We start from the raw sequence: 23,189 nt of genomic DNA, 5'->3' as shown, positions 1-23,189 counted from the left end.
ATACAGAATTGTTCCATCCCCACAAAGCACCTCCCTCCTGTTACCTCATTGTTACCTCCTCCACCCCTAACTCCTGGCAACCACTAATCTGTTCTCAATCACTATAATTTGTTATTTCAAGAATATTTCAACACAGAATCGTACAATATGTAACTCTTGGAGATTAGCTATTTCCACTCAGCCTAATGCTCTTGAAATCCATTCCAGTTGTTGCATGTATCAACGTTTCTTTATATCTCTAAGTGGTTGCATGTTTATCCATTCACTCCTTGAAGGACATTTGGTTTGTATCCAGTTTTAGCTATTACCAATAAACCTGCAATGAACACTGGCTTTTTAAACATTAGTTTTCATTTCTTCAGGTAAATACCGAGCAGTATGATTATATTGGAGTGTTTTTCCACGGTGGCTATACCATTTTTTTTTTTTAAGATTTTATTTGTTCATGAGAGACACAGAGAGGCAGAGACACAGGCAGAGGGAGAAGCAGGCTCCACGCAGGGAGCCCGACATGGGACTGATCCCGGGTCTCCAGGATCACACCCTGGGCCGAAGGCGGCGCTAAATCGCTGAGCCACCCAGGCTGCCCCAGAGTGGCTATACCATTTTACATGACCTCCAGCAAAGTATGAGACATCCAGTTGCACTAAATGCTTGCCAGTGTGTGATATTATCAATATTTTCTATTTTAGCCATTGTAATACATGTGTAGCAGTGTCCCTCATGACTTTAATTTACATTTCTCTAATGGTTAATTATTAAACATCTTTTCATATGCTTTTCTGCCATCCATCCTTGATGAAGTGTCTGTTCTTTTGTTCGTATTCTAATTAGATTGGTTTTTATTGTGGTAAAATATATATCACATAAAATTTACCACTTTAAGCATATAGTTCATTGGCATTTAATATGTGCATATTGTTGTTCAATCACCACCACTATCCATTTCCAGAACTTTCTCTCTTTTCTTTTTACTTTTAAATAATCTCTACACCCAGTGTGGGGCATGAATTTAGGATAAGGATCAGGCATGATCCTGAGATCGTAAGTTGCACGCTCTACAGGTGGCTCTACAGCTAGGTACCCCTCCTGAACCTTTTCATTTTCCCAAAAGGAAACTATTCATTAAACAGTAACTCTCCATTTCCGCCTTCCGCTAAGCCCTGGCAATGACCATTCCATCTGTATAAATTGGACTGCTCTACCTCATGTAAGTGAAATCATACAGTATTTGTGTGTGTGAGTGAGTGTGACTAGCTTGTTTCAGTTATGGTAATGTCTTGGAGGATCATCCATATTGTAGCATGTATCAGAATTTCATTCCTGGGCAGCCCCGGTGGCTCAGCGGTTTAATGCTAACTTCAGCCCAGGGTGTGATCCTGGAGGCCCGGGTATTGAGTCCCATATCAGGCTCCCTGCGTGGAGCCTGCTTCTCCCTCTGCCTGTGTCTCTGCCTCTCTATCTCTCTCTCTCTCTCTCTCTCTCTCTCTGTGTCTCTCATGAATAAATAAATACAATCTTAAAAAAAAAAAAAAGAATTTCATTCCTTTCTAAGGTTAAGTAATAGTCCATTGTATGCATATATCCCATTTTGTTTATCCATTTTTCTGTTGATGGACCTCTTGGTTGTTTTCAATGTTTAGATTTGTGAATAATGCTGCTATGAACATTAGTTCACAAATACCTATTTGAGCCCCTACTTTTAATTCTTTGAGGTATAACCTAGAAGTGGCATTGCTGGATCATGTTAATTCTGGATTAATTTTTTTGAGGAATAACCATTCTCTTTTCCATTGCAGATATACCAGTTTATATTCCCGCCAGTAATGCACAAGGTTTCCACTTTCTCCACATTCTCACCAACATTTACTATTTTCTGTTTAATTGCTAATAGCCATCCTAATATGTGTAAAGTGGTATCTCATCTTTGTTTTTATTTGCATTTCCCTAATGATTAGTGATATTGATCATCTTTTCATGTGCTTTTTGGCCATCTGTATGTTTGGAGAAATGACTGTTCAAGTCTTGCCTATTTCTCAACTGAGTTCTTGTTTTGTTGTTGAATTAACAGGAGTTCTATGTATATCCTGAATATTAATCCCTTATCAAATATATATGTTATGCAAATATTTTCTCCCATTCCTTGGGTTTCCTTTTCACTCTAATAATAGTGTTCTTTGTTACACAAAAGTTTATAATTTTGATAACATCCAGTTTATTTTTTCTCTTTTTTTAATTTATTTTTATTTATTTTAATTTTTTCTCTTATTGCTTATGCTTTTGGTATATCTGTCAAAGATTCAAAATAGCCCAAGTAAAACCAGTGAATCACTGAGGTAGTAATTAGTAAAAACTTACTGTGCACAGACCAAAAAGACAGTTTGTAGGCTAGGAACATTCAAACCAAAGCATGAAGTGAGGTTCAGGAGTATATTGCTAATAGAGCAGTTTATATAGTGAGAAAGCAGTGAGTTTATTTTTCATGGTGATTGGTTATGATATCACATTTTCAGTGATTACTTCATATTAACCTTGGGAAACACTTCAAGTTTTGCTTATCATTTATAGGGGTACAAGTAAGAAATTACCCAGATCAAGTTAGCCTTGCAAGCTAATTTGCTTAAGCTAAATTAAGCTGTGTTTGTATGCTTAAACTGATTTTGTCGGTTCATGGAATTTTCAAGGTTGGTCTCCGTTTGTTTCTGATTTAACATAATTAAGAAATCATTGCTAGGGATGCCTGGGTGGCTCAGCAGTTTGGCGCCTGCCTTCAGCCCAGGGCGTGATCCTGGAGACCTGGGATGGAGTTTTCCTTCAGGCTCCCTTCATGGAGCCTGCTTTTCCCTCTGCCTGTGTCTCTGCCTCTCTCTGTGTCTCTCATGAATAAATAAATAAATAAATCTTTTAAAAAAAATCAGGGATCCCTGGGTGGCGCAGCGGTTTGGCACCTGCCTTTGGCTCAGGGCGCGATCCTGGAGACCCGGGATCGAATCCCATGTCGGGCTCCCGGTGCATGGAGCCTGCTTCTCCTCTGCCTGTGTCTCTGCCTCTCTTTCTCTCTGTGTGACTATCATAAATTAAAAAAAAAAAAAAATCATTGCTAAATTCAATATCATGAAGCATTTCTCCTATATTTTCTTCTAAGAGTTTAATATTAGTAACTCTTATGTTTAGGTCTTTGATCCATTTTGAGTTAATTTTTATAGATGGTGTAAAGTAGGGGTCCAATTTCATTCTTTTGCATGTGGTTATCCAGTTCTTCAAATACCATTTATTGAAAACATTGTCCTTTCCTTGTTGACTGTCATGGCACCTTTGTTGAAAATCATCTGACCCATATATGGGAGAGATTATTTTTGAGTTTTCTAGTCTGTTTCTTAGTCTCTATGTCTCTTTTTATGCCAGTACCACACTGTTTTATCTTAAGACTTTATTTATTTATTATTTATTTGAGAGAGAAAGAGAGAGGGCAGGGGAGGAGCAGAGGGAGAGAGACAGCCAGACTTTCTGCTGAGCAGGCAGCCTGATGCAAGGCTTGATCCCAGGACCCTGAGATCATGACTCCACCCAAAACTAAAAGTCAGACACCTAACTGACTGAGCTACCCAAGCACCCCAGTACCACACTGTTTTGATTAGTATAGTGTGGTAATAAGTTTTGAAATCAGAAGTTGAGTCCTCCAGCTTTTTAATTCTTTTTCAAGATTATTTTGGCCCCTTGTGGTTCCTTGAGTTTCCATGTGAATTTTAGGATAGGTTTTACTATTTCTGCAAACGCTGTCATTGGGATTTTGATAGGGACTGCATTGGATCTGTAGATTGCTTCAGGTGGTATTGACATTAGCAATATTCAGCCGTCTAGTCTATAAACAGAGGATGTCTTTCATTTACTTGTGTCTTCTTTAATTTCCTTTAGCAATGCCTTGTAGTTTTCAGTGTTTAGGTCTTTAGCCTCCTTGGTTAAGTTAATTCCTAATTATTCTATTCTTTTTAATAGTATTATAAGTGGAATGGCTTTCTCAATCTCCTTCTCAGATTGTCCATAGTTGGTGTATAGACATACAAATGACTTTTGAGTGATTTCATATCATGCAAATTTGCTGAATTTGTTTATTAGTTCTAATAGGTGTGTGTATGTGTGTGTGTGTGTGTGTGTGAGAGAGAGAGAGAGAGAGAGGGAGAAAGAGAGCTTTTTTTTTAAGATTTTATTTATTTATTCATGAGAGACACAGAGAAAGAGGCAGAGACATAGGTTGAGGGAGAAGTGGGCTCCCTGCAGGGAGCCCAAAGTGGAATTCAATCCCAGGACCCCAGGATCATGCCCTGAGCAGGAGGCAGATGCTCAACCAATGAGCCACCCAGGCGTCCCTGTTTATGGATTCTATATCCAAGTCTTTTGTCAGATATGTGATATCCAAATATGTTCTTCAGTTTATGAGACATTTTTTCATCCTGTAAGATACTTCACAGAGCAAAAGTTTTTAATTTTGATGAAGTCCAATTTTTCAACTTTTTTCTTTTATGGATTATGCTTTTTGGTATTATATCTGATAAATTTGTACCCAACACCAGCATACAAAGATTTTCTTCTTTTTTATAAAAGTGTTATGGTTTTATGTTTTCCATTTAGATCTGTGATCTATTTTGGTTAATTTTTGTCTAAGATTTAGGTTTAGATTGAGATTTTGTTTTTTTTTTCCTTAAGTATGTCCAATTACCCCAATACCATTTGTTGAGACTACTTTCTCCATTGAATTATTTTTGCATGTTTGTCAAAGATCATTTGGCCAAACTCGTGTGGGTGTTATTTCTGGAGTCTATCCTGTTCCATTGATCTATCTCTGTCCTTCTTCCTCCAATACCATACTGTCTTGATAACTGTAAGTATATTATAATTCTTAAAATAGGGTAGTGGGATTCCTATAACATTATGCTTTTTCAAAATCATTTTGGTTTTCTAGTTCTATTACTTTACTATATAAATTTTAGAATCATGACCCAGTTCACTCCTTTTTGTTGTTTTTTTACCCATTTTGTTGATGGACACCTGGGCTGCTTCTTGTTTGAGGACATTATGGGTAAAGCTGCTGTGAATGTACATATAAAAGTCATTATGTGGCCTGTGTTTCTGTTTCTCCTGGAGTGAAATTCTGGGTCATAGGTAGAGCAGGTATATGTTTAACTTTACAGGAAATACCAAACAATTCTCCAAAGTGGTGTTACCATTTTATATTTGTTTCACCAAGATGAGCAAGTTTCAATTGCTCCAAATCTTTGCCAACATTTGATGATATCAGTTTTTAAGGTTGTGCTATCCTGTTTGGTGTATGTTTATATCTCATGGGTTTTAATTTTTATTTCCTTGGTTACCAACAATGTTGAGCACCTTTCCATATGCTTAGTGTCTATCAACCTCTTCTAAGAAAGTGATCACAACAGAATTCAAACTTCATGTGTAAGGTCTCAGTGAATGAAACTTTCCTTCTGTTACATTCAGGAAGAAGAAGAAAAGACATGCTTTGTTTCCAGGGATAGTTGGCATACTAGTGATTATTATTATTTTATCAACAACAATGCCTCCAGTTTCTATGGTATCTTACTAATACATTTTTATGAAAACAATCTTATCTTTCTTCACAGGTTACAAAAAGTGAGAAACCCTGTACCAAAATATAATACACAGGGGCACCTGGGTGGCTCAGTGGTTGAGCATCTGCCTTTAGCTCAGGTCATGATCCCAGGGTTGTAGGATCAGGTCCTGCATTGGGCTGCCTATGTCTCTAACTCTCTCTCTGTGTCTCTCATAAATAAATAAATAAATAAAATCTTTAAATATATATATATGTGTGTGTGTGTGTGTGTTTGTGTATACACAGTATATATATATGTGTGTATATATATAATATACAAATGAATATTTGATAAATTTTTTGAAAGTAGAAGTAGTGAAAAGCTAGAAGCATTCACATATCCATCAGTTGGGAACTGGTTTAATGAAGCATGTTACATCTCCTCCAAGGAATATCATTCTTCTGTTAAAAGAATAAAAATGTGAGAATGAGGAGGGTCTACATGTACAGATCTATACATATGTACCATATGTACTTATTGGAAACAATCTCTAAGCAAGGTGAGATATGAACTAAAAAATGGAATCCCTAAAAAAAAATAAAAAAAAAAAATGGAATCCCATTTATGTAAATAAAATGTAGGAATAAATATATATACTCATAAAAATATTTTGAAATAATTCATAAGAAACTGTGAAGAGGGATGCCTGGGTGGCTCAGCAGTTGAGTGCTTGCCTTCGGCCCAGGGTGTGATCCTGGAGTCCTGGACTGAGTCCCACGTCAGGCTCCCTGCATAGAGCCAGCTTCTCTCTCTCCCTATGTCTCTGCCTCTCTCTGTGTGTCTCTCATGAATAAATAAATAAAATCTTGGGAAAAAAAAGAAATTATGAAGAGAGGGTAAATGGTGGAGAGGTGGGATTTGACTAATAGAGGTCAAGGAATGTTTTACTTCTCTGGGGCACTGGGGTGGCTCAGTGGTTGAGCATCAGATCATGATCCCGGGATCCTGGGATCAAGTCCCAACATTGGGCTCCCCTTAGGGAGTCTGCTTCTCCCTCTGCCTGTGTCTCTGCCTCTCTCTCTCTCTGTGTCTCTCATTAATAAATAAATAAAATCTTAAAAAAAAAAAGGAATGTTTTACTTTTCTTTTTATACCTTTTATGTAGTATGATATTTTTTATAATGAGAATATATTTCCTTAATTGATTATTAATTAACATACACAATTCCTAAAATTACAAGCCAAATAATATACTGGGAAAATTTTTGTCACAGATATGGGAATATATTTATATAAATATTTAATACATAAAGAATTCCTAAAGAGTAAGGAGAAAACAGTATATTCCCAGTGGAAAATGGGCAAAGAGTGTGAAAAGATACTTCACAAAGTAGTAGAAATACTAGCAAACATGAAGTATGTATGACTTCACTCATACCCAAAGGAATAGAAATTGAAGCACCGATGAGACCCCCATTTCTTGGCCCTTCAAATTCCTTAAAGATTTAACAAAGTTTACCCAATACTTGTAAAGGTTCAAGGAAACGGAACTCCTACACAGTATTAATTGTTCCAGTGTTTCTGGAAAGCAGTGTGTTAGTTGATCTCAAGAACTTTCAAAAAAAATATTGATACATGGAAATAAATGTGTTTACATATTATATACATATTCCTTTGGCCTAGTTATTCTACTTGTAAGGATTTATCATCTTAAATCTTGATTGCTTCTGATTAATTTATGTGAAAAGGTCCATATAGTAGGACAGTTTCTCAACTATGTAAGTATCTGGGAAAATGATTAGATAAATTAGGATATATCCAGATATTGAATTATTGCATAAAACTAAAATTCTGTTTTTTCAATTAGCAATAATTACAATAAACCTCATTGCCACTGCACAATGCTTAAAAAATTCTATTTTTATTTTTTTAAAGATTTTATTTATTTATTCATGGTAGACATAGAGAAAGAGAGAGAGAGAGGCAGAGACACAGGCAGAGGGAGAAGCAGGCTCCATGCCGGGAGCCCAATGCAGGACTCGATCCCAGGACTCCAGGATCATGCCCTGGGCCAAAGGCAGGCGCTGAACTACTGAGCCACCCAGGGATACCCCAAAATTCTATTTTTAAAGAATAAAATAATATGCAAAAGTGTTTATGAAGTGGCATCAAGTAAAAAAAAGCAGAATAAAAATAGTTTGAAATATAATCCAAACTTTACCTAATAATATGTATGCATAGAAAAATATTTGGAGGGGCACCTGGGTGGCTCAGTCAGTTGGGTGAGTGCCTTTGGCTCAAGTCATGATCCTGGGACAGCCCTGCATGGTGCTCCCTGCTTGGCGGGGAGCTTGCTTCTCCCTTTCCTCCCTGCTCATGCTCTCTGTTACTATCTCTGTCTTTCTCTCAAATAAATAAATAAAATATAAAAAAAAAAGAAAAAGAAAAATGCCTGGAAAGGATAATGTGCAGTAGCTTAACATGAGATAAAAAATAAAAGGAAGTTTTATAATAAATCTCAATTGTGATCAAAATATCATTTTTACATATTTCTTTCCCATATATCCATATGCGTTTATGTTTTATATTTTATTTTGAATCTTAAAAATATTTTTATAAATTTTTTTTTTATTTATTTATGATAGTTACACAGAGAGAGAGAAAGAGAGAGAGAGACAGAGACACAGGCAGAGGGAGAAGCAGGCTCCATGCACCGGGAGCCCGACGTGGGATTCGATCCCGGGTCTCCAGGATCGCGCCCTGGGCCAAAGGCAGGCGCCAAACCGCTGCGCCACCCAGGGATCCCTAAAAATATTTTTAGTAGGAAACTTATTTCATTGTGGGAAAAAAATTCAAGTACAGAAAGGTATAAATTGCCCTCCCCTCCCCGCACTTTGGTTACCTTGCTTCCTTCCCCTACCTTAGCAGCCACTATGACTCATTCCTTCTGTGTATTTACAGAGAAGGACCATTTGTGTGTAATAGCACGTATGTCTGTATCTCATTTTCTTTACATGAAGGTTAGCTTTTTAAAAATATATTTTTAAGTGAGCATACAGAAACATTGTGTGTGTGTGTGTGTGTGTGTATCCAGCTCTGAGTTTTGAAGCTGACAACCACATTGAGGATACAGAACCATCCTATGACCCCCAAAACTCCCTCCTACTGTCCTCATAAAGCCCACTCCCTCCTCTCATCCCTGATAAACACTAATTTGTGTTTCTGTCGCAATACTCTTAATCTTATCCACAATGTTATATAAATGAATTCATACAGTATATAACTTTTTGAGACTGACTTCTTTCACTCACATAATACATTTGAGATTCATCCAAGTTGTCATATGTATCAATAGTTCACTCTTTGTTCTTGATGAGTAGTACCCTATTGTATGCATGCACTACAGTTGCTTTATCCATTTACTTGTTGAAGGACATTTGAATTGTTCTTAGTTTTTGGCCATGTTGAATAGAGCTAATACAAAAAAAATTTTTTACAAAGTTTTGTGTAAACATATGTTTGTATTTCTCTGTGGTGTGGGTTTGGGATTGCTGGGTCATATGGTATGTCTATTCAACTTTTAAGAAATTTTCAAACTTCTGGAGTGGCTGTACATTTTGTATTCTCACCAACAGTATATGAGAGTTCCACCTGCTCCATATCCTCACTAACAATTGATATTATCATTTGTTCTTTTTGCTTTTTTGCCTTTCTGTTAGGTGTGTACTGATATTATCATGGTTTTATTTTGCATTTCCCTAATGGCTGATGATGTTGAGCATCTCTTCAATACTTATTGGCCATTTGTGTGTCATTTTTTGGTGAAATGCCTGTTTAAATCCTTTGCCCATTTTTTATTAGGTCATTTGAAATTTTCTTACAGTTGAGATATATATATTACATAATGTGTATATTCTGGATACAAGTTCTGTGTTGTGAATATCTAACTTGCAAATATTTTCTCAACCTCTGTAACATATCCTTTCATTTTCTTAACAATGCCTTTGTAGAGAAAAAGTAAATAAAGAAGTAAATTTCAAAAGTAAATTTTGAAGAAATCAATGTACCAAATTTTTCTTTTATGGGTCACATTTTGGTTTCTTTTTTTTTTTTTAATGTTTTTTGTTTTTGTTTTTGTTTTTAAGATTTTATTTATTTATTCATGAGAGACCCAGAGAGAGAGGCAGGGAGCCCGATGTGGGACTCAATCCCAGGACTCCAGGATCATGCCCTGGGCCAAAGGCAAGACGATAAACCACTGAGCCACCCAGGCATCACCACGTTTTTGTTTCTTATCTAAGAATTCTTTGCCTAACACCAGATTGCAAAGATTTTCTTTGATGTTTCCTTTTAAAGTTTTATAGTTTTACATGTCGATCTATGATCCATTTTGAGTTAATTTTTCTTGAAGGTATGAGGTTTAGGTACTGAGTTTCTTTTTTTGTATATGGTGTCCATTTGCATTTGAGTCATTTGGTAAAAAGACCATCTTTTCTCCATTGAGTTGCTTTTGCACCTTTGTGCATAAATCATTTGGCTCTTTTGAGTGAGTCTATAGCTGGAGACTGTCTATTCTGTTCCATTGCTCTGTATATTTATCCCTCCAGTATTATACTGTCTTAATTACCATACCTGGGTAAGAGTTTTTAAAATCAAATAGTGTAAGTCCTCCAACATTACTCTTCTTTTTCAAAAATGTTTTACAATCAGCTTATGTGCATCTACAAAAAATATCTTGATAGAATTTTGATTGGAATAGTGATAAACCTATAGAACATTTTGGGAAGAACTTATATCCTAACTGTACTGAGTTTTCCAACCATGTTCACAGCGTGTCTCTCCATTTACTTCCATTTGCTTTGATTTCTTTCATTGAACTTTTGTAGTTTTCAGCATTCAGATCTCGCACATATTTTATTGGATTTATTTCTAAGTATTTCTGTCCTTTTTAGGCTATTATAAATGTTATTTTAAAAATTTTTAGTTTCTAATTGTTTACTGCTAGTATGTTGAAATACAATGGCTTTCATTATGTTTTCATTATGTTTCATTATGAATTTAGCAACCTTGCTAAATTCATTTATTATTTCTAGAAACTTTTTTGTAGGTTCCATGGGATAGTCCTCATATATTGTCTGTTAAAGAGATAATTTTTCATGTGGGTCTCTATATAATTCAGGCAAATAAATATAGAGATAAAGCACATATGAGAAATGACAATAGTTGTGGCATCTAAGTGCATGTGGAAATTCACTGCAGCATTCTTGCAACTGTCCTGTATGTTTTAAAGTTTTTCATAATAAATTTGGGAAGAAGGGAAAGTGAGTGTCCCACCCATCCCTGTGTCCTAGTGAGGTTCCCCTCCTTGGAGTCAAGCACCTTTACTGGTTTCCTGCTTCTCCTTTTTTAGAGGTATTTATTTATTTATTTATTTATTTATTTATTTATTTATTTATCTATCTATCTATCTATTTATTTATTTATTTTTTAGGATTTTATTTATTTATTCATGAGAGACACAGAGAGAGAGGGGCAGAGACACAGGCGCCATGCAGGAACCCTGGTATGGGACTCGATCCTGGGACACTGGGATCACACCCTGAGTCAAAGGCTGACGCTCAACGGCCAAGCCACCCAGGCATCCTTTAAAAAAAAAAATCCCTTTTATTCATTCATTCATTCATTCATTCATGACCCAGAGACTTAGGCAGAAGGAGAAGCAGGCTCCCCACGGGGAACCTGATGCGGGACTCGATTCCAGGACCCCGGGATCATGACCTGAGCCAAACAAAGGCAGATGCTCAACGCTGAGCCACCCAGGTGCCCCCTTTATAGAGGTTTTTAAAGGGAATTTTATGAGTGTGTACGCATGCACGCACTCATACTCACACACATCGGTCTGTTGGGTTGTTTCTGGTACCGCATTGATAGAATTTCCTTTTTGGAAGCTTTATAAGCGTAGCTGCGGAGGAAAAGCCATGCAGGTGAATTCCATTCCCTGTCCCAGGTGTCGGGGACTATTGTACTCTCGAGGCCCAGCCCTAGAGGGCGCCCGCTCCACTCGACTGGCGGCTGCGAGGCGTGGAAGGCCCCAAGCCACTGTGTCAGGGCAGCCACGTGACTCATGAAAAGTGGGACCTCCAAAAGTATAAATACGTCTGTTCTCTGGCCTTAGCCACATTTTCTGTGGGTTGTAAAACTCAGACTAAGAGCCCACATTTTGGCTTCGCAGTAGCAAAGGCTGAAAGAGGGAAAGGTTGCCCAGAAACCTTCACCCACACGTTGTACCATGAACTTTTAAAGGATGGATACAACACCCCATTTCCAGGCACTACATAGCATCCCAAACATTTTGATGTTGATTGCTTGACTAGACTAAAAAAAATGTTTCTTGGCTCAAGGAAAGCCATTTTGTTTAATACATTAGAACCTATTTATAATACTGGGTTGGAAGATGTCTCTGAATTAATAACACCAGTCTTATTCTCTGTGTAGTTGTTATATTTAGGTAGACAAGATTTCACATTTTCTCTGGATCTGTGTAGAAAATGAACTGTATTATAATAGTGCATAACTGTAGAAATGTATTTAAATTGGGGCCCCTGACTGGCTCAGTCAGTAGAGCATGAAACTCTGGATCTTGGGGTTGTGGGTTTGAGCCCACATTGGTGTAGAGATTACTTTAAAAGAATATATTTTTTAAAATGTATTTAAGGGACGCCTAGGTGGCTCAGTTAAGCGTTTTTCTTTGGCTCAGGTTGTGATCCTGTCTCTATGGGGAGGGGGGTGGGTTGAGAAGGTGGGGGTCTGCTGGGGGGAGGGCTTCCTCCCTCCTCAGGGAAAGCCTGCTTCACCGTCTCCCTCATCCCTTTCCTCTATTTGTGCTTGCTCTCTTCCTTGCACACACTCTCTCTCTAATAAATAAAATCTTATTAGTTGAGAGGGAGAGCTTGGGCAAGAGATTATGAGCAGGAGAGAGGAGCAGGGGGAGAGGGAGAAGCAGGCTCTCCACTGAGCAGGGAGCCTCATATGGGCTCCATCCCAGGACCTGGGATCATTATCTGAGCTGAAAGGAGCCACTTAATCAACTCAGCCACCCAGGCACCCCTAAATAAATAAAATCTTTAAAAAATTTAAAACTGTATTTAAATCAACACCAATAGGTAAATGACGAGCTTAAGTTAGTGAAATAGAAATGTTTTATTAATGTTGAATATGTACAACTTGAGGTAGACTAAAAACTTTTGCCATTAAGCATGTGTGCATAAATAACTATTTTCAGAAATGAAGCTTCTTGAAAAAAATTTAAATGCTGCTTAAGATACAGAGTAAATATAGCAATACAGCATAGTTAAGAAAACCAGCTTTACCACTTCAAAGAATTTGTACTGCAAACATAGTCATAAAAGAAATGAGTGAAATTTATGTATAAGGTTATTTGTGGTAGCTATTTATAATAATATTTATAACAACTATTCACAATAGCACATGATGGAAATTCTCAGCGTTTAGATGAAAAAATATACATGGTATAGAAATGAAATGGAATATTACGATGCTTTAAAAGGAATAAAGAAGACTTCTATTATGAGAGGCATATCCATCCTTCCATTTGACTAGAGTTTCTTCACAATGGCATAGAAGGAAAATTTGAGAAGTCTGGTGATGCTTTCAACCACAATTTTATTTTCTTTTTAAAAAGCTTTCTATTTTGAAATAATTATATATTCACAGGAAATTGCAAAATAGTACAGAGAGGTCCTTGAACTTTTCATCTAATTTCTTCCAATGGTTATGGCTCCAGGAACTATAGTATCAAAACCAGGAGACTGACATTGGTACAGTATGTGCATATGCTGTTTTGTCACCTGTGTAGAATTAACCACCAGAACTGTTCTGTCACTACACAGATCTCCCTAGTGCTACCCTGGTATAGTCACGCCCACTCTTCCCAACCCCTGGTAACTACTAATCAGGTCTCCTTTTCTAAAATGTTGTCATTTGGAGAATTTTATGTAAATGGAATCATATAGCAGGAGATTGGAGGGTTTTGGTCTTTTTTTTTTTTCCCACTTAGCACAATGCCCTTGAGATCCATCCAAGTTGTTGCCTGTGTCAGTAGCTTGCTCTTTTTACAGTTAAATATTATTCCATACAGTCTGAGTGTACCACAGTTGGTTTAATCATTCACCTGTTGTAGGACATTTTGGCTGTTTCCAGTTTGAGGTTATTACAAATAAAGCTTCTATGTACAATCATGTATAGGTTTTTGTGTGAACATAAGTTTTCATTTCTCTGGGATAAATGCCCAGGACTGCAACTGCTAGGTTGTAGAATAAATGTATGCTTGGTTTTCTTGAAACTGCCAAATTATTTTCCAGAGTGCTGTACCATTTTACATTCCCAACCACAGTTTTCTTGTTATACAAAATGTCATTGACTACTGTTAGCATATGACACTAGGCCAAAGGCACACGAGAATCTGAGACCCTCTTAATTTCTAGAGAAAATAAATTCAATATGTATTAGGTGAAGAAAGAAAAGAGAGGTCAAAACTAATCTCTGCTGGCCCTTAAAGTCCCATGTTTATTGTGTCAGGTTTTCAGAATGATTCTTTCCTTGCCATCAAGCTAACCTTTCATTAGAAAGCTACATTTTGCACAGGCCACCCTGACCTCTGACTCCTGCTTCTATTCTGCCCCAAGGCTCCCCATGAAGCTTGGGCTTGTTCTGGAATGTTCTACCCCCGTTAACAGTCATGTAGAGGCCCCAGAGTGTTGTTTTAGAACCATACCCTCTCAGGGGCCTCTATACCTATACACCCTGGTCCCAGTTCCCCAGCACTAAAGAGCATTAAAAATTTTGAGTCTGTCCACCTTCACCCCACCCCTCAGGCTTTCATTGTTGGAATACACGGATGGGGTCACATTCTTCTGTGTGAAGAGTGCAGGCTCTAGGATCACGCTGCCCTTCCTGATGTCTTTGGACAAATAACAACTCTTGAACCTGAATTTCCTTACCTTTACATTTGAGGTGATAAATAATAAACAGTATCAGCTAACAGGGCCATTGGGTGTCTGCTATAGGCTGGCTGAGGACATGGTAGTGGACAAAGAAGTGCTGCCCTCAGGGAGCACAACTGAAAGAGAAAACATATGTATAGTGTTCAGGTGTCAGGAAGGATGTTGGGTTTGAGGCTGGTGTTGAGAGAATAACCACTGTGACTTCCAGTGTTTTGACAAAACCTCAGGTACGAGACCTTCTGGCCAAGTGTCTGTGATTTCATTTTGTTGGAGCATTCACTGTATCCCTGGGGGCTGCAGCTTTCTACAAGTTTGCTCTGGCTGAACCAAGAAAGAAGGCATATGCAAGGGGATCCCTGGGTGGCTCAGCAGTTTAGCGCCTGCATTTGGCCCAGGGCCCGGTCCTGGAGTCCCGGGATCGAGTCCCACATCGGGCTCTCGGCATGGAGCCTGCTTCTCCCTCTGCCTGTGTCTCTGCCTCTCTCTCTCTCTCTCTCTCTCTCTGTCTCTCATGAATAAAAAAATAAAATCTCTTTGAAAAAAAATAAAAGTGTAAAAAAAAGAAAAAGGAAAAAAAGACTCCCATAACAATAAACAATTTTATTGTTTATGAAAGGTGACATTTCATAAATACTTAATCAGAAATAAAAGGTGACACATTTCTTAAAAGTTTAATCAGAAATACAAGATTTACCGACTGGCTGGCTCAGTCAGTAGAGCATGTGACTCTTGATCTTGAGGTCATGAGTTTGAGCCCCATATTGGGTGTAGAACTCACACACACACACACACACACACACACACAATACAAAATTTAGCAGGGGAAGAACCCTTAGAGGAAATTAAATTTTTTAATCTGTAAAAATGCCCAAAAAGGTGCAAAAAAAAAAAAAAAAAAAACCCAAAACATAGCAGCCGGATGAATGCAAAAATATTCAAAAGAGGCTTGACTTTTAGGTAAACTATTCATAATGCAAGCTGGTCAATGAGTGAACTGTTCACCATGTAAATTTATCATTAGGACATATAGCTCTGTTCAGAATAGTCTGTTCCTAGGGCAGAACCAACATGGCGGTCATAGGCAGGTTGGACTTGATAATAGGGCGTCCTACTGGCTGAACTTAGGTTATCTCCCTGCTTTCGGGAAGTGGGAGAGGGATTTTGGAGCCTCTCTGACTTCCATAGGATAATTTGAAGCTTGTTCTCTGCCGTGACTCACACAACCACAGAGGTCTCCAAATACAGTTGACCCTTGAACAACATGGGCATCTACTGTGTGTGCAGGTTCAGTTTCACTTACATATGGATTTTTTTTCTATAATTACGGTACAATACTGTAAATGTGTTTTCTCAACATTTCTGTAGCTTGCTTTATTGCACGAATATAGTATATATATGTTATATTTATACAACACAATGTATTGATTGACTTTGTTACTACTAAGGCTTCTGTCAACAGTAGGCTATTAGTAGTTAAATTTGGGGGGAGTCAAATTTATACTCAGGTTTACAACTAAGTGGGAGTCAGTACCGCTGACCCATGCATTGTTCAAGGGTCAAATGTAGTAACCAACAGATGTTCATTATAGTGAATGAATAGTCAGGTAACATGAATTCCAGTCACAGTTCATTGACCATCCAGTAATGTGACTTTGCAAAAGTTCTCTAACTGAACCCCTCTACAGCTTGAGTGTACTCATGCATTGAGTGCCAGAGTGGACTTTAGATGGTCACTACAGTCCCTTATAAGCTCTAAGATTTCCTGAGATTTCACTGTCATCAGAGCTCCTCCCCTGTCTTGACCTTTCCAGTCGACTCAAGGCTAGAATGGAGATAAGGAGTACCATTTTTTCTGAGAGGCTCAAAGACAGCCAAGACTTTGCTATGGCAAAGGTTAATGTTCTCTCTCAAAGATCCATTTCCCCAGGCTCTCCGAATGTAAATGTTAAGGTGGTGAAGTCTAGGCTCTGGTTCATTTGAGTCAGAGGCACTCACCCCACACTGTGCAACCCTGGAGCAGAGGCCTCCTCTGTGGCCTGCAGCTTCATAAAGTCGGGTTTAGGCTGTCAGCACTGATTTAAAGAGATTTGGTGGTTCAATTTGCTTCTGGGAAAGAGCTGACATTCACAGTGAGGCTTGGGGGGCTAATAGTGAAACCTGAGCTGCCTTCTCTCCCTTCAACTATTCCTGGGGAGGGACAGAGTGAGTCACCTGTTTGCACAGAAGGCTGTGGTATCAAATTCACAAATTCACAGGCCTTATGCCTTCACCACTTAAAACCAAAAAGGTGTTGCAACATAACAGCTTTAATTGCTAAACCATAACTGCAAACCCAAATCTCTGGATTTAATAAGAACTGGGTGGGAAAGGCTGTGAATGGTGGCAGTTTTCTGCCAGGTGTTTCTATTTCCTTCTCTCCCTCATTTGCTTCCTTGTTTGTGCTCAAACCCAGACCAAAGGCCTCTGGACAGATGCCACCACCGTGCTGGCCAACAGATGATGGGCTTATAGTGGCAATTATAGGTTTACCTTCTTTTCTATTCCTTGCTGGCATCTGTGGACCTTGTGTCCACCCAAATGTCCTGGGCACGAGCCACTCTGAATTCTTGTTGCCGTAGTTCGTATGAATCTCAGTCTACAACTCAGGTGGATGAGTAGAACTCCACACAGTGTAGGCCTTCCCCTTCCTTAGCTGGTGTAAAACCCCTAACTGCAGTCTTTACTGAGCATATACTGCCCATTCCTTAGCAACACATCCAAATTGAATATCACACCCTGCTGAGGGTTTAAGGAAGGTCAAGGTGATGGGCAGGGATGACTCTGGCTCTGGGTCATCAGTCAAATAGTGGGTCCACCTCTTCCCTGTGGCTCCAGGATGCTCTGCTCCCTTCTTGACATTATAGTGCCCCAGGAATCTTTCTGAGATTGTCCCAGTGGCTGGCTGCCCCACCTTCCACAGGCTTCAAGACTCCAGTCAATATTCCTAGAATCAGCTCCTTTCTTTAATAGGAGGAAGGGAGAAAAGAAGATACAGGAAGAACCAACAGTATGGATTAACACCCTCCTGCATAATCCAGGCTGGCAGCCAGCTCTTCCTTCGCTCCAGCTTTGTTTGTAAAATGAGAGATTATAGACATTTATTTTTTCAAAAGGAATAGTAAAATGACAAAAAGTAATAATCTCTATAACCTCTGTTGAGTAAGTTCTGAACCCAGCATTATCTGATTTAATCAGCATACTTGCCTTTGGAATTAAATACTATTTTTAAAATTATTTATTTATTTAGGAGAGAGAGAGAGAGAACACGGGCAGGAGTCGGGCGGGGGGGGGGGGGGCGGTTGGAGAGAGGCAAAGGGAGAGGGTGAAGCAGACTACTTACTGAGCAGGGAGCCTGATGCAGGGCTCCCTCCCCACCCCACCCCACCGCAGGACCCTGAGATCATGACCTGAGCCAAAGGCAGATGCTTAACCAACTGAGCCATCCAGGTGCCCATGAACTAAGTATAAGTACTATTATTATTTCCATTTTAAAGATCAGAAAACTAAGAGTCAGTGAGATAAGAAACTTGCTCAAGGTCACATAGCAGGTAGTAGGAGAACTGGGATTTGAATCTCGGTCTTCTGACATTAGAGTTCAAATCCTTATTTATAAGCAGTGCATCGTAGATGCTTTTGAAAAAATGTCAGACCTGTAAGTCTAGTGTGGCATTTGAAAATTCTATTTGTACAGAATTTTACCATAGTCCAGCCCTTCTCTCAGTGGGATTATAAAACAGCACCTAGCAGTTACTCCAGCTCAATAAACACTTGTTTGAATTGTACATCTCATAAGGAATTTTGCATCTTCAAATACTTTTATGTCTGGTTCAGATGTGGCAGAAAAAGTGAGACATTGCTGGCAGCATTGTCTTATCTAAAAACATAAGAAAAACCTTTCAGGGGCAACTAGCTGGCTCAGTTGGTAGAACATGTTACTCTTGATTTTGGGGTTGTGAGTTCGAGCCCCATGTTGGGGGACAGAGTTTACTTAAAAAAGAAGAAAGAAAAAAAAAAAAACCCTGGGCAGCCCTGGTGGCACAGCAAGCAGTTTGGCGCCGCCTGCAGCCTGGGGTGTGATCCTGGAGACCCGGGATCGAGTCCCACATCGGGCTCCCTACATGGAGCCTGCTTCTCCCTCTGCCTGTGTCTCTGCCTCTCTCTCTCTGTCTCTCATGAATAAATAAATAAAATCTTAAAAAATAAAATAAAACCTTAAAAAAAAGAGAAAAAAACCCCCTTCTAATCTTGCTTATACTTGTTTGCCTACTGAGACTCCTTCAACTCTTCCTTTGTTTTGACTTCCTAGTTCTCATCCAAACTCATTCAAGGATGGTATGCCCTGTAGGGTTTTGGCAAGTCAGACATGACTTTTAAATCAAACCTGGCTTTTAAAATCCTGGCTCAGATACTTGCCATTTGTGTGACCTGAGCTGGTTTGCACACTTCTCTGAGTCTCCACAAAATGTCCATAAAAAGGGAGAAATAATAAAAGGTACCTCTGCAATATTGAGAGTGTATGTAATTGTAGGCACTTACTCAACTTCTAGGTCCTATCTCTGTTCATTAAACCAACCACATTAGAGTATTCTATCAATTTAAGCTTAAGATCTTTCTGAAAACTCTTTAAGGATCCCATCCCTTTACTTATTTGTTTGTTTGTTTGTTTGTTTTTAAGTAAGCTTTACACTCAATGTAGGGCTTGAACTCATGATCTGAGATCAAGAGCTAGACCCTGAGATCAAGAGCTAACATGCTCTGTCAACTGAGCCAGTCAGGTGCCCTAATGCTTTTAGATGTATTTAGGAGTTCATATTTACAATGCAGCTTAGTGACAATATATCGATAGGATATTTTCAGTTGCAAGGAAAATACTGACCCAAATTGGCATAAATAATAAGAAAATATATCCAAAGGTGTGAGGGTTGACTCAGTGGCTCACTGGTGATGGTAAGGATGCAGGTTTTCCAGCTGTTTCTCAGCCTCTGATCTGCTTTTGCTAGAACTGTCCTCCCATCTTCTCTGCCTATCTAAATTACCCCCTCCCTTGGGCCGAATCCCTCATCATCCAAACACACCTTCTCTCCTTTTTCTGAATTCTGGTTCTTGCCAGTCCAGAAGCTTTGGGGCAATTCCTGCATGTGAACACATAACTATACTCTCCTGTGTGTTACTGTGTTTAAATCATCAGATTCCTTTAAAAAATATTTATGATGTAAATACAAAAAGCAGCTTGACTGGAATCTCTAAATGAACATTTATCTAGCATCTAGCCGTAGAAGGCAAAGAATAAAAAATATTGGAATAAGTGTTCCTGGCTGGCTCACCAGGACTTTTGATCTCTGAGTCATGAATTCAAGCCCCATGTTGGGTGTAGAGATTACTTTTTTTAGATAAAGGCAGATGCTCAACCACTGAGCCACCCAGGTGTCCCATAGAGATTACTTTTTTAAAACTTTGGAATGATCAATAAAACACCTGAATGGCTTTACAATTCTGAATAATTTTTTAAAGCTATGTATTTGGTTAATATGCAAAGAATTTCAGGGCTCACAGAAATGATTTATCTTTCTTAATCGAGGTCACTATTTTACTTGCGTCAATCATTTGCACGTACCTTTACAATTTCCGTGTTATCTATTTACTATCTGTGTTCTTACTAATATGGTTCCTTAAATTGAATAGTTTTTACACCTGTTCTAGATCTAGGAATAGTGTCTGTGACATCAGTGGCTTGATGTGCTAGTTATTTTCATATATCTTAGAAAAAATCCACAATTAAGATTTCAGATACTTGTCTATGTACCATCTAAAGTTATTTCATGGGGCACACTTGGGAAACACTAATCTTGCCATAATTATGTCTATATATTTTAGAATTAAAAAACGGTCATAACATAAAAAACTACTCTGGTATGTTTACTGTTGTGTGCTTCTACTTATATGAACATTTAAGGACAGTGGGGACTGTCCTTGAGCAGGAACCAGGTAAGTTTTTAGAATGATGGGAAGGATTCTGAGACTGGCTGGTGGTGATGATTGTACATCTCTATGAATTTAGACAAATTCATCATGCTGTGTATTTCGAATGAATACATCCTATAGTTTGTAAATTATATCTCAAAGAAGGAGGAGGAGGGACTCCTGGGTGGCTCAGTGGTTGAGCATCTGCCTTCAGCTCAGGTTGTGATCCCGCGGTCCTCAGTCCCACCTCAGGTCCTGAGGTCCTGAGTCCCACCTCAGGCTCCCTGCATGGAGCCTACTTCTTCCTCTTGCCTGTGTCTCTGCCTCTCTCTCTGTGTCTCTCATGAATAAATAAATAAAATCTTAAAAAAAAAAAAAAAGAGGAGGAGAAAAAGAAATGATCAGCCAGGAGGGGCCGGAGGAGGAGGCCTGAGGGGGCTTCTGGAGTCCTGATGATGTTTTGTTTCTTGTTCTGGGTGTTGATCGTAGGGTCCGGTCCATTTACTTTGTGAAGATTCATCAAGCCGTTCATTTATGCCTTGTGCACATTCCTATGTGAACATTATACCCCAGTAACAAATTTTACTAAAAAAGAGAGAGAGAGAGAAAAGAAAAAAAAATCAGCCAAGATGGGGTTTTGGTGGGGGGACACCATAACTTCCGAATAAAGAGGTACTTTCCTGTTTATTATTTTGTGTTATGACATCATCCTGCCAACTTAGTTTTATGATGTGAGGGATTTAGGTTTTATGTGTCTTAGTATAGAAAGGGTTATAAGAAGATATATTTAGCTAATCACCCAAGTGCTATAAGAATGTCAGTGAAAGCCATTGTTTCTTAATTATTCACAGCAATTATCAATGTGGACAATATTCAACTTGGAACCAAAATAAACGGATGTTTGAAGAGGCCTTGGTGGAACAATCAAATCATCAGTCTCAAAATGTCCCCCCTCTGCTGCCTGCCAGAGTCGCAATTCTATATTTATCTTTCCAAATCAGCAGTATAGCAATTAGTTATTATAATAGGAGCTACCAATTTATTGTGTGCCGACTTCATGCCAAGCACTGCATCATCAGAGTTTTTCATTCTCTAATTTCATTGTCTCAACAGCCCTGCCAAGATGTTGTCTTCTACCATTTTGCAGTTGAGGAAACTGAGGCTGGGGGCTCCTGAATGGGTCCAAGCCCACACTGCTGGTAAGTCACAACCAGAGAATAAGCTGGAGTCCCACCCAGTGTGCTTTGCTATGTCTTGGGACTTGACGTCAGTGACAGGAAATAAGTGACATGTGTAACAGAATTCTGAAACCCGAATCATGGCTCTTCACATGGTTACTATAGTTACTTCTCTACATGATGCTCACATTTTTGCTGAGATAACAATGGATCCACTGTTAGCCATTGAGGTGTTGGAACCCCTACCTTCATCATGAAACCCGAGGGACATTTTAATAGGCTTAAAATAGCATTCCTGCCTTTTAATCATACCTTTTATTTCAGAAGCTCCTGGAATGTTAACAGATTAAGGCAGCTTTACTAATATTGTTTTTTGGACCTTGTGTAAAACATAAGAGCTCTCTAAAAGTAAGCAACCATATTTCAGACAGAGACCTAAAAAGAACTCGTTGACAAAATAGATGCATTTGGATGGATGGTGGGGGTGGGGGTGCATGGATGTCCTCTCACTAGACTGAGTGGGGGGTAGGTATCCAGCAGGAAGATGACCTTGGATATGGCAGGAAAGAGAGGCTGTAGCACCTGGAGGGATCTAGCCTGGGAGGGATAGCAAAGAGGCAGAAGCTGTGCTTTGCAAGTAGATATGGCCCTTGCTAAACTAACAAACATATGCAGAGGAAGTGGTTTGGATTAGAAATGAGGTGGGAAGACGACCAAGGCCAGAAATGTGTTATTGACAGGCGTTTAGAGCACTGAGCTGTCAGGGAGAATGGGAATTCATAATATGGGGTTGCCTTGCCTCCTGCACTCCAGCTGCCCAGGCTATGGTCAGGCGGCTTTATTCCCTCTGGACTCTCAAGGCCCACGACATTCTCAGATGTGGCACACTGAGACACTCATGGGACCAAAGACAGAAGCCAGAGCTTCTGATTCCTGGTCTAATGTCAGATCCATTCTCTCTAATTACAGAATCATAATGGTGAAGAGGATGGTGACATCCGAGGACAACCGCAGGGCCTCTCTCTCAATGCTGGTGAGAACCAGATTCTTCCCCCTGGTTCTGTAGCTCCCAGCAGAGTTCTGGAAGCTGATTAAAGAGAAGATGAGAAATAATAGGTCATTAGGAACCTTATAAAAAGGAAAAATGCTCTCATCAAACTTACTAAAGCGTCTCTGTGGCTGGAAGTGGGGGAGGCATTGTAAACTACTGGCTACAAGGGTCACTTGTGCCAAGCGGTGGCCTAGAGGCTGGGGCAAGTGTGCAGAGGGATTGGGGCTGGTCCCCAGGGGTGGGGTGGGGAGATGGTTTAGAAATGTATTTCTCAATTGGGTCAGCCAGTGAGTAAAAGTCTAAGGAATGCCTTTTAGCTGCCCCAGGAGAACCTGGCCGGTGAAACCAGTGGTACAAGGACCAAAGG

The 23,189-nt window shown here is 39.1% G+C and overlaps 2 protein-coding genes across 9 annotated transcripts in view; both read left to right on the top strand.

Moving 5' to 3' along the window:
• Positions 1–23,189, top strand: part of PXK (PX domain containing serine/threonine kinase like) — a 141,228-nt gene that overhangs the window by 88,868 nt on the left and 29,171 nt on the right. For 5 of the 8 annotated variants that reach the window (XR_012011886.1, XR_012011883.1, XR_012011888.1 and 2 more), the window contains exons 18-19: positions 21,707–21,792; positions 22,741–22,804. Coding sequence is in view for 2 of the 8 variants with exons in the window: in XM_072785651.1 (XP_072641752.1) it covers positions 21,707–21,744 (38 nt within the window). In the remaining 6 variants the exon portion in view is untranslated. Of the gene's footprint in view, positions 1–21,706; positions 21,793–22,740; positions 22,930–23,189 lie in introns of those variants that run through there. The other 3 variants (XM_072785651.1, XM_072785650.1, XR_012011889.1) reach the window with 2 other exon arrangements.
• KCTD6 (potassium channel tetramerization domain containing 6) overlaps positions 1–23,189 on the top strand; it is a 40,991-nt gene that overhangs the window by 1,082 nt on the left and 16,720 nt on the right. The window contains exon 2 of the mRNA XM_072785674.1: positions 21,707–21,792. Within this exon, the coding sequence (XP_072641775.1) occupies positions 21,770–21,792 (23 nt within the window). The 5' untranslated portion in view covers positions 21,707–21,769. The remainder of the gene's footprint in view (positions 1–21,706; positions 21,793–23,189) is intronic.

The sequence above is a fragment of the Canis lupus genome, chromosome 19 (genome assembly GCF_048164855.1).
Source record: "Canis lupus baileyi chromosome 19, mCanLup2.hap1, whole genome shotgun sequence".
In the NCBI taxonomy this organism is placed as follows: Eukaryota; Metazoa; Chordata; class Mammalia; order Carnivora; family Canidae; genus Canis; species Canis lupus.
The sequence above is the reverse complement of the archived record's forward strand: the minus strand, read 5'-3'. Positions and strand labels throughout refer to the sequence as shown.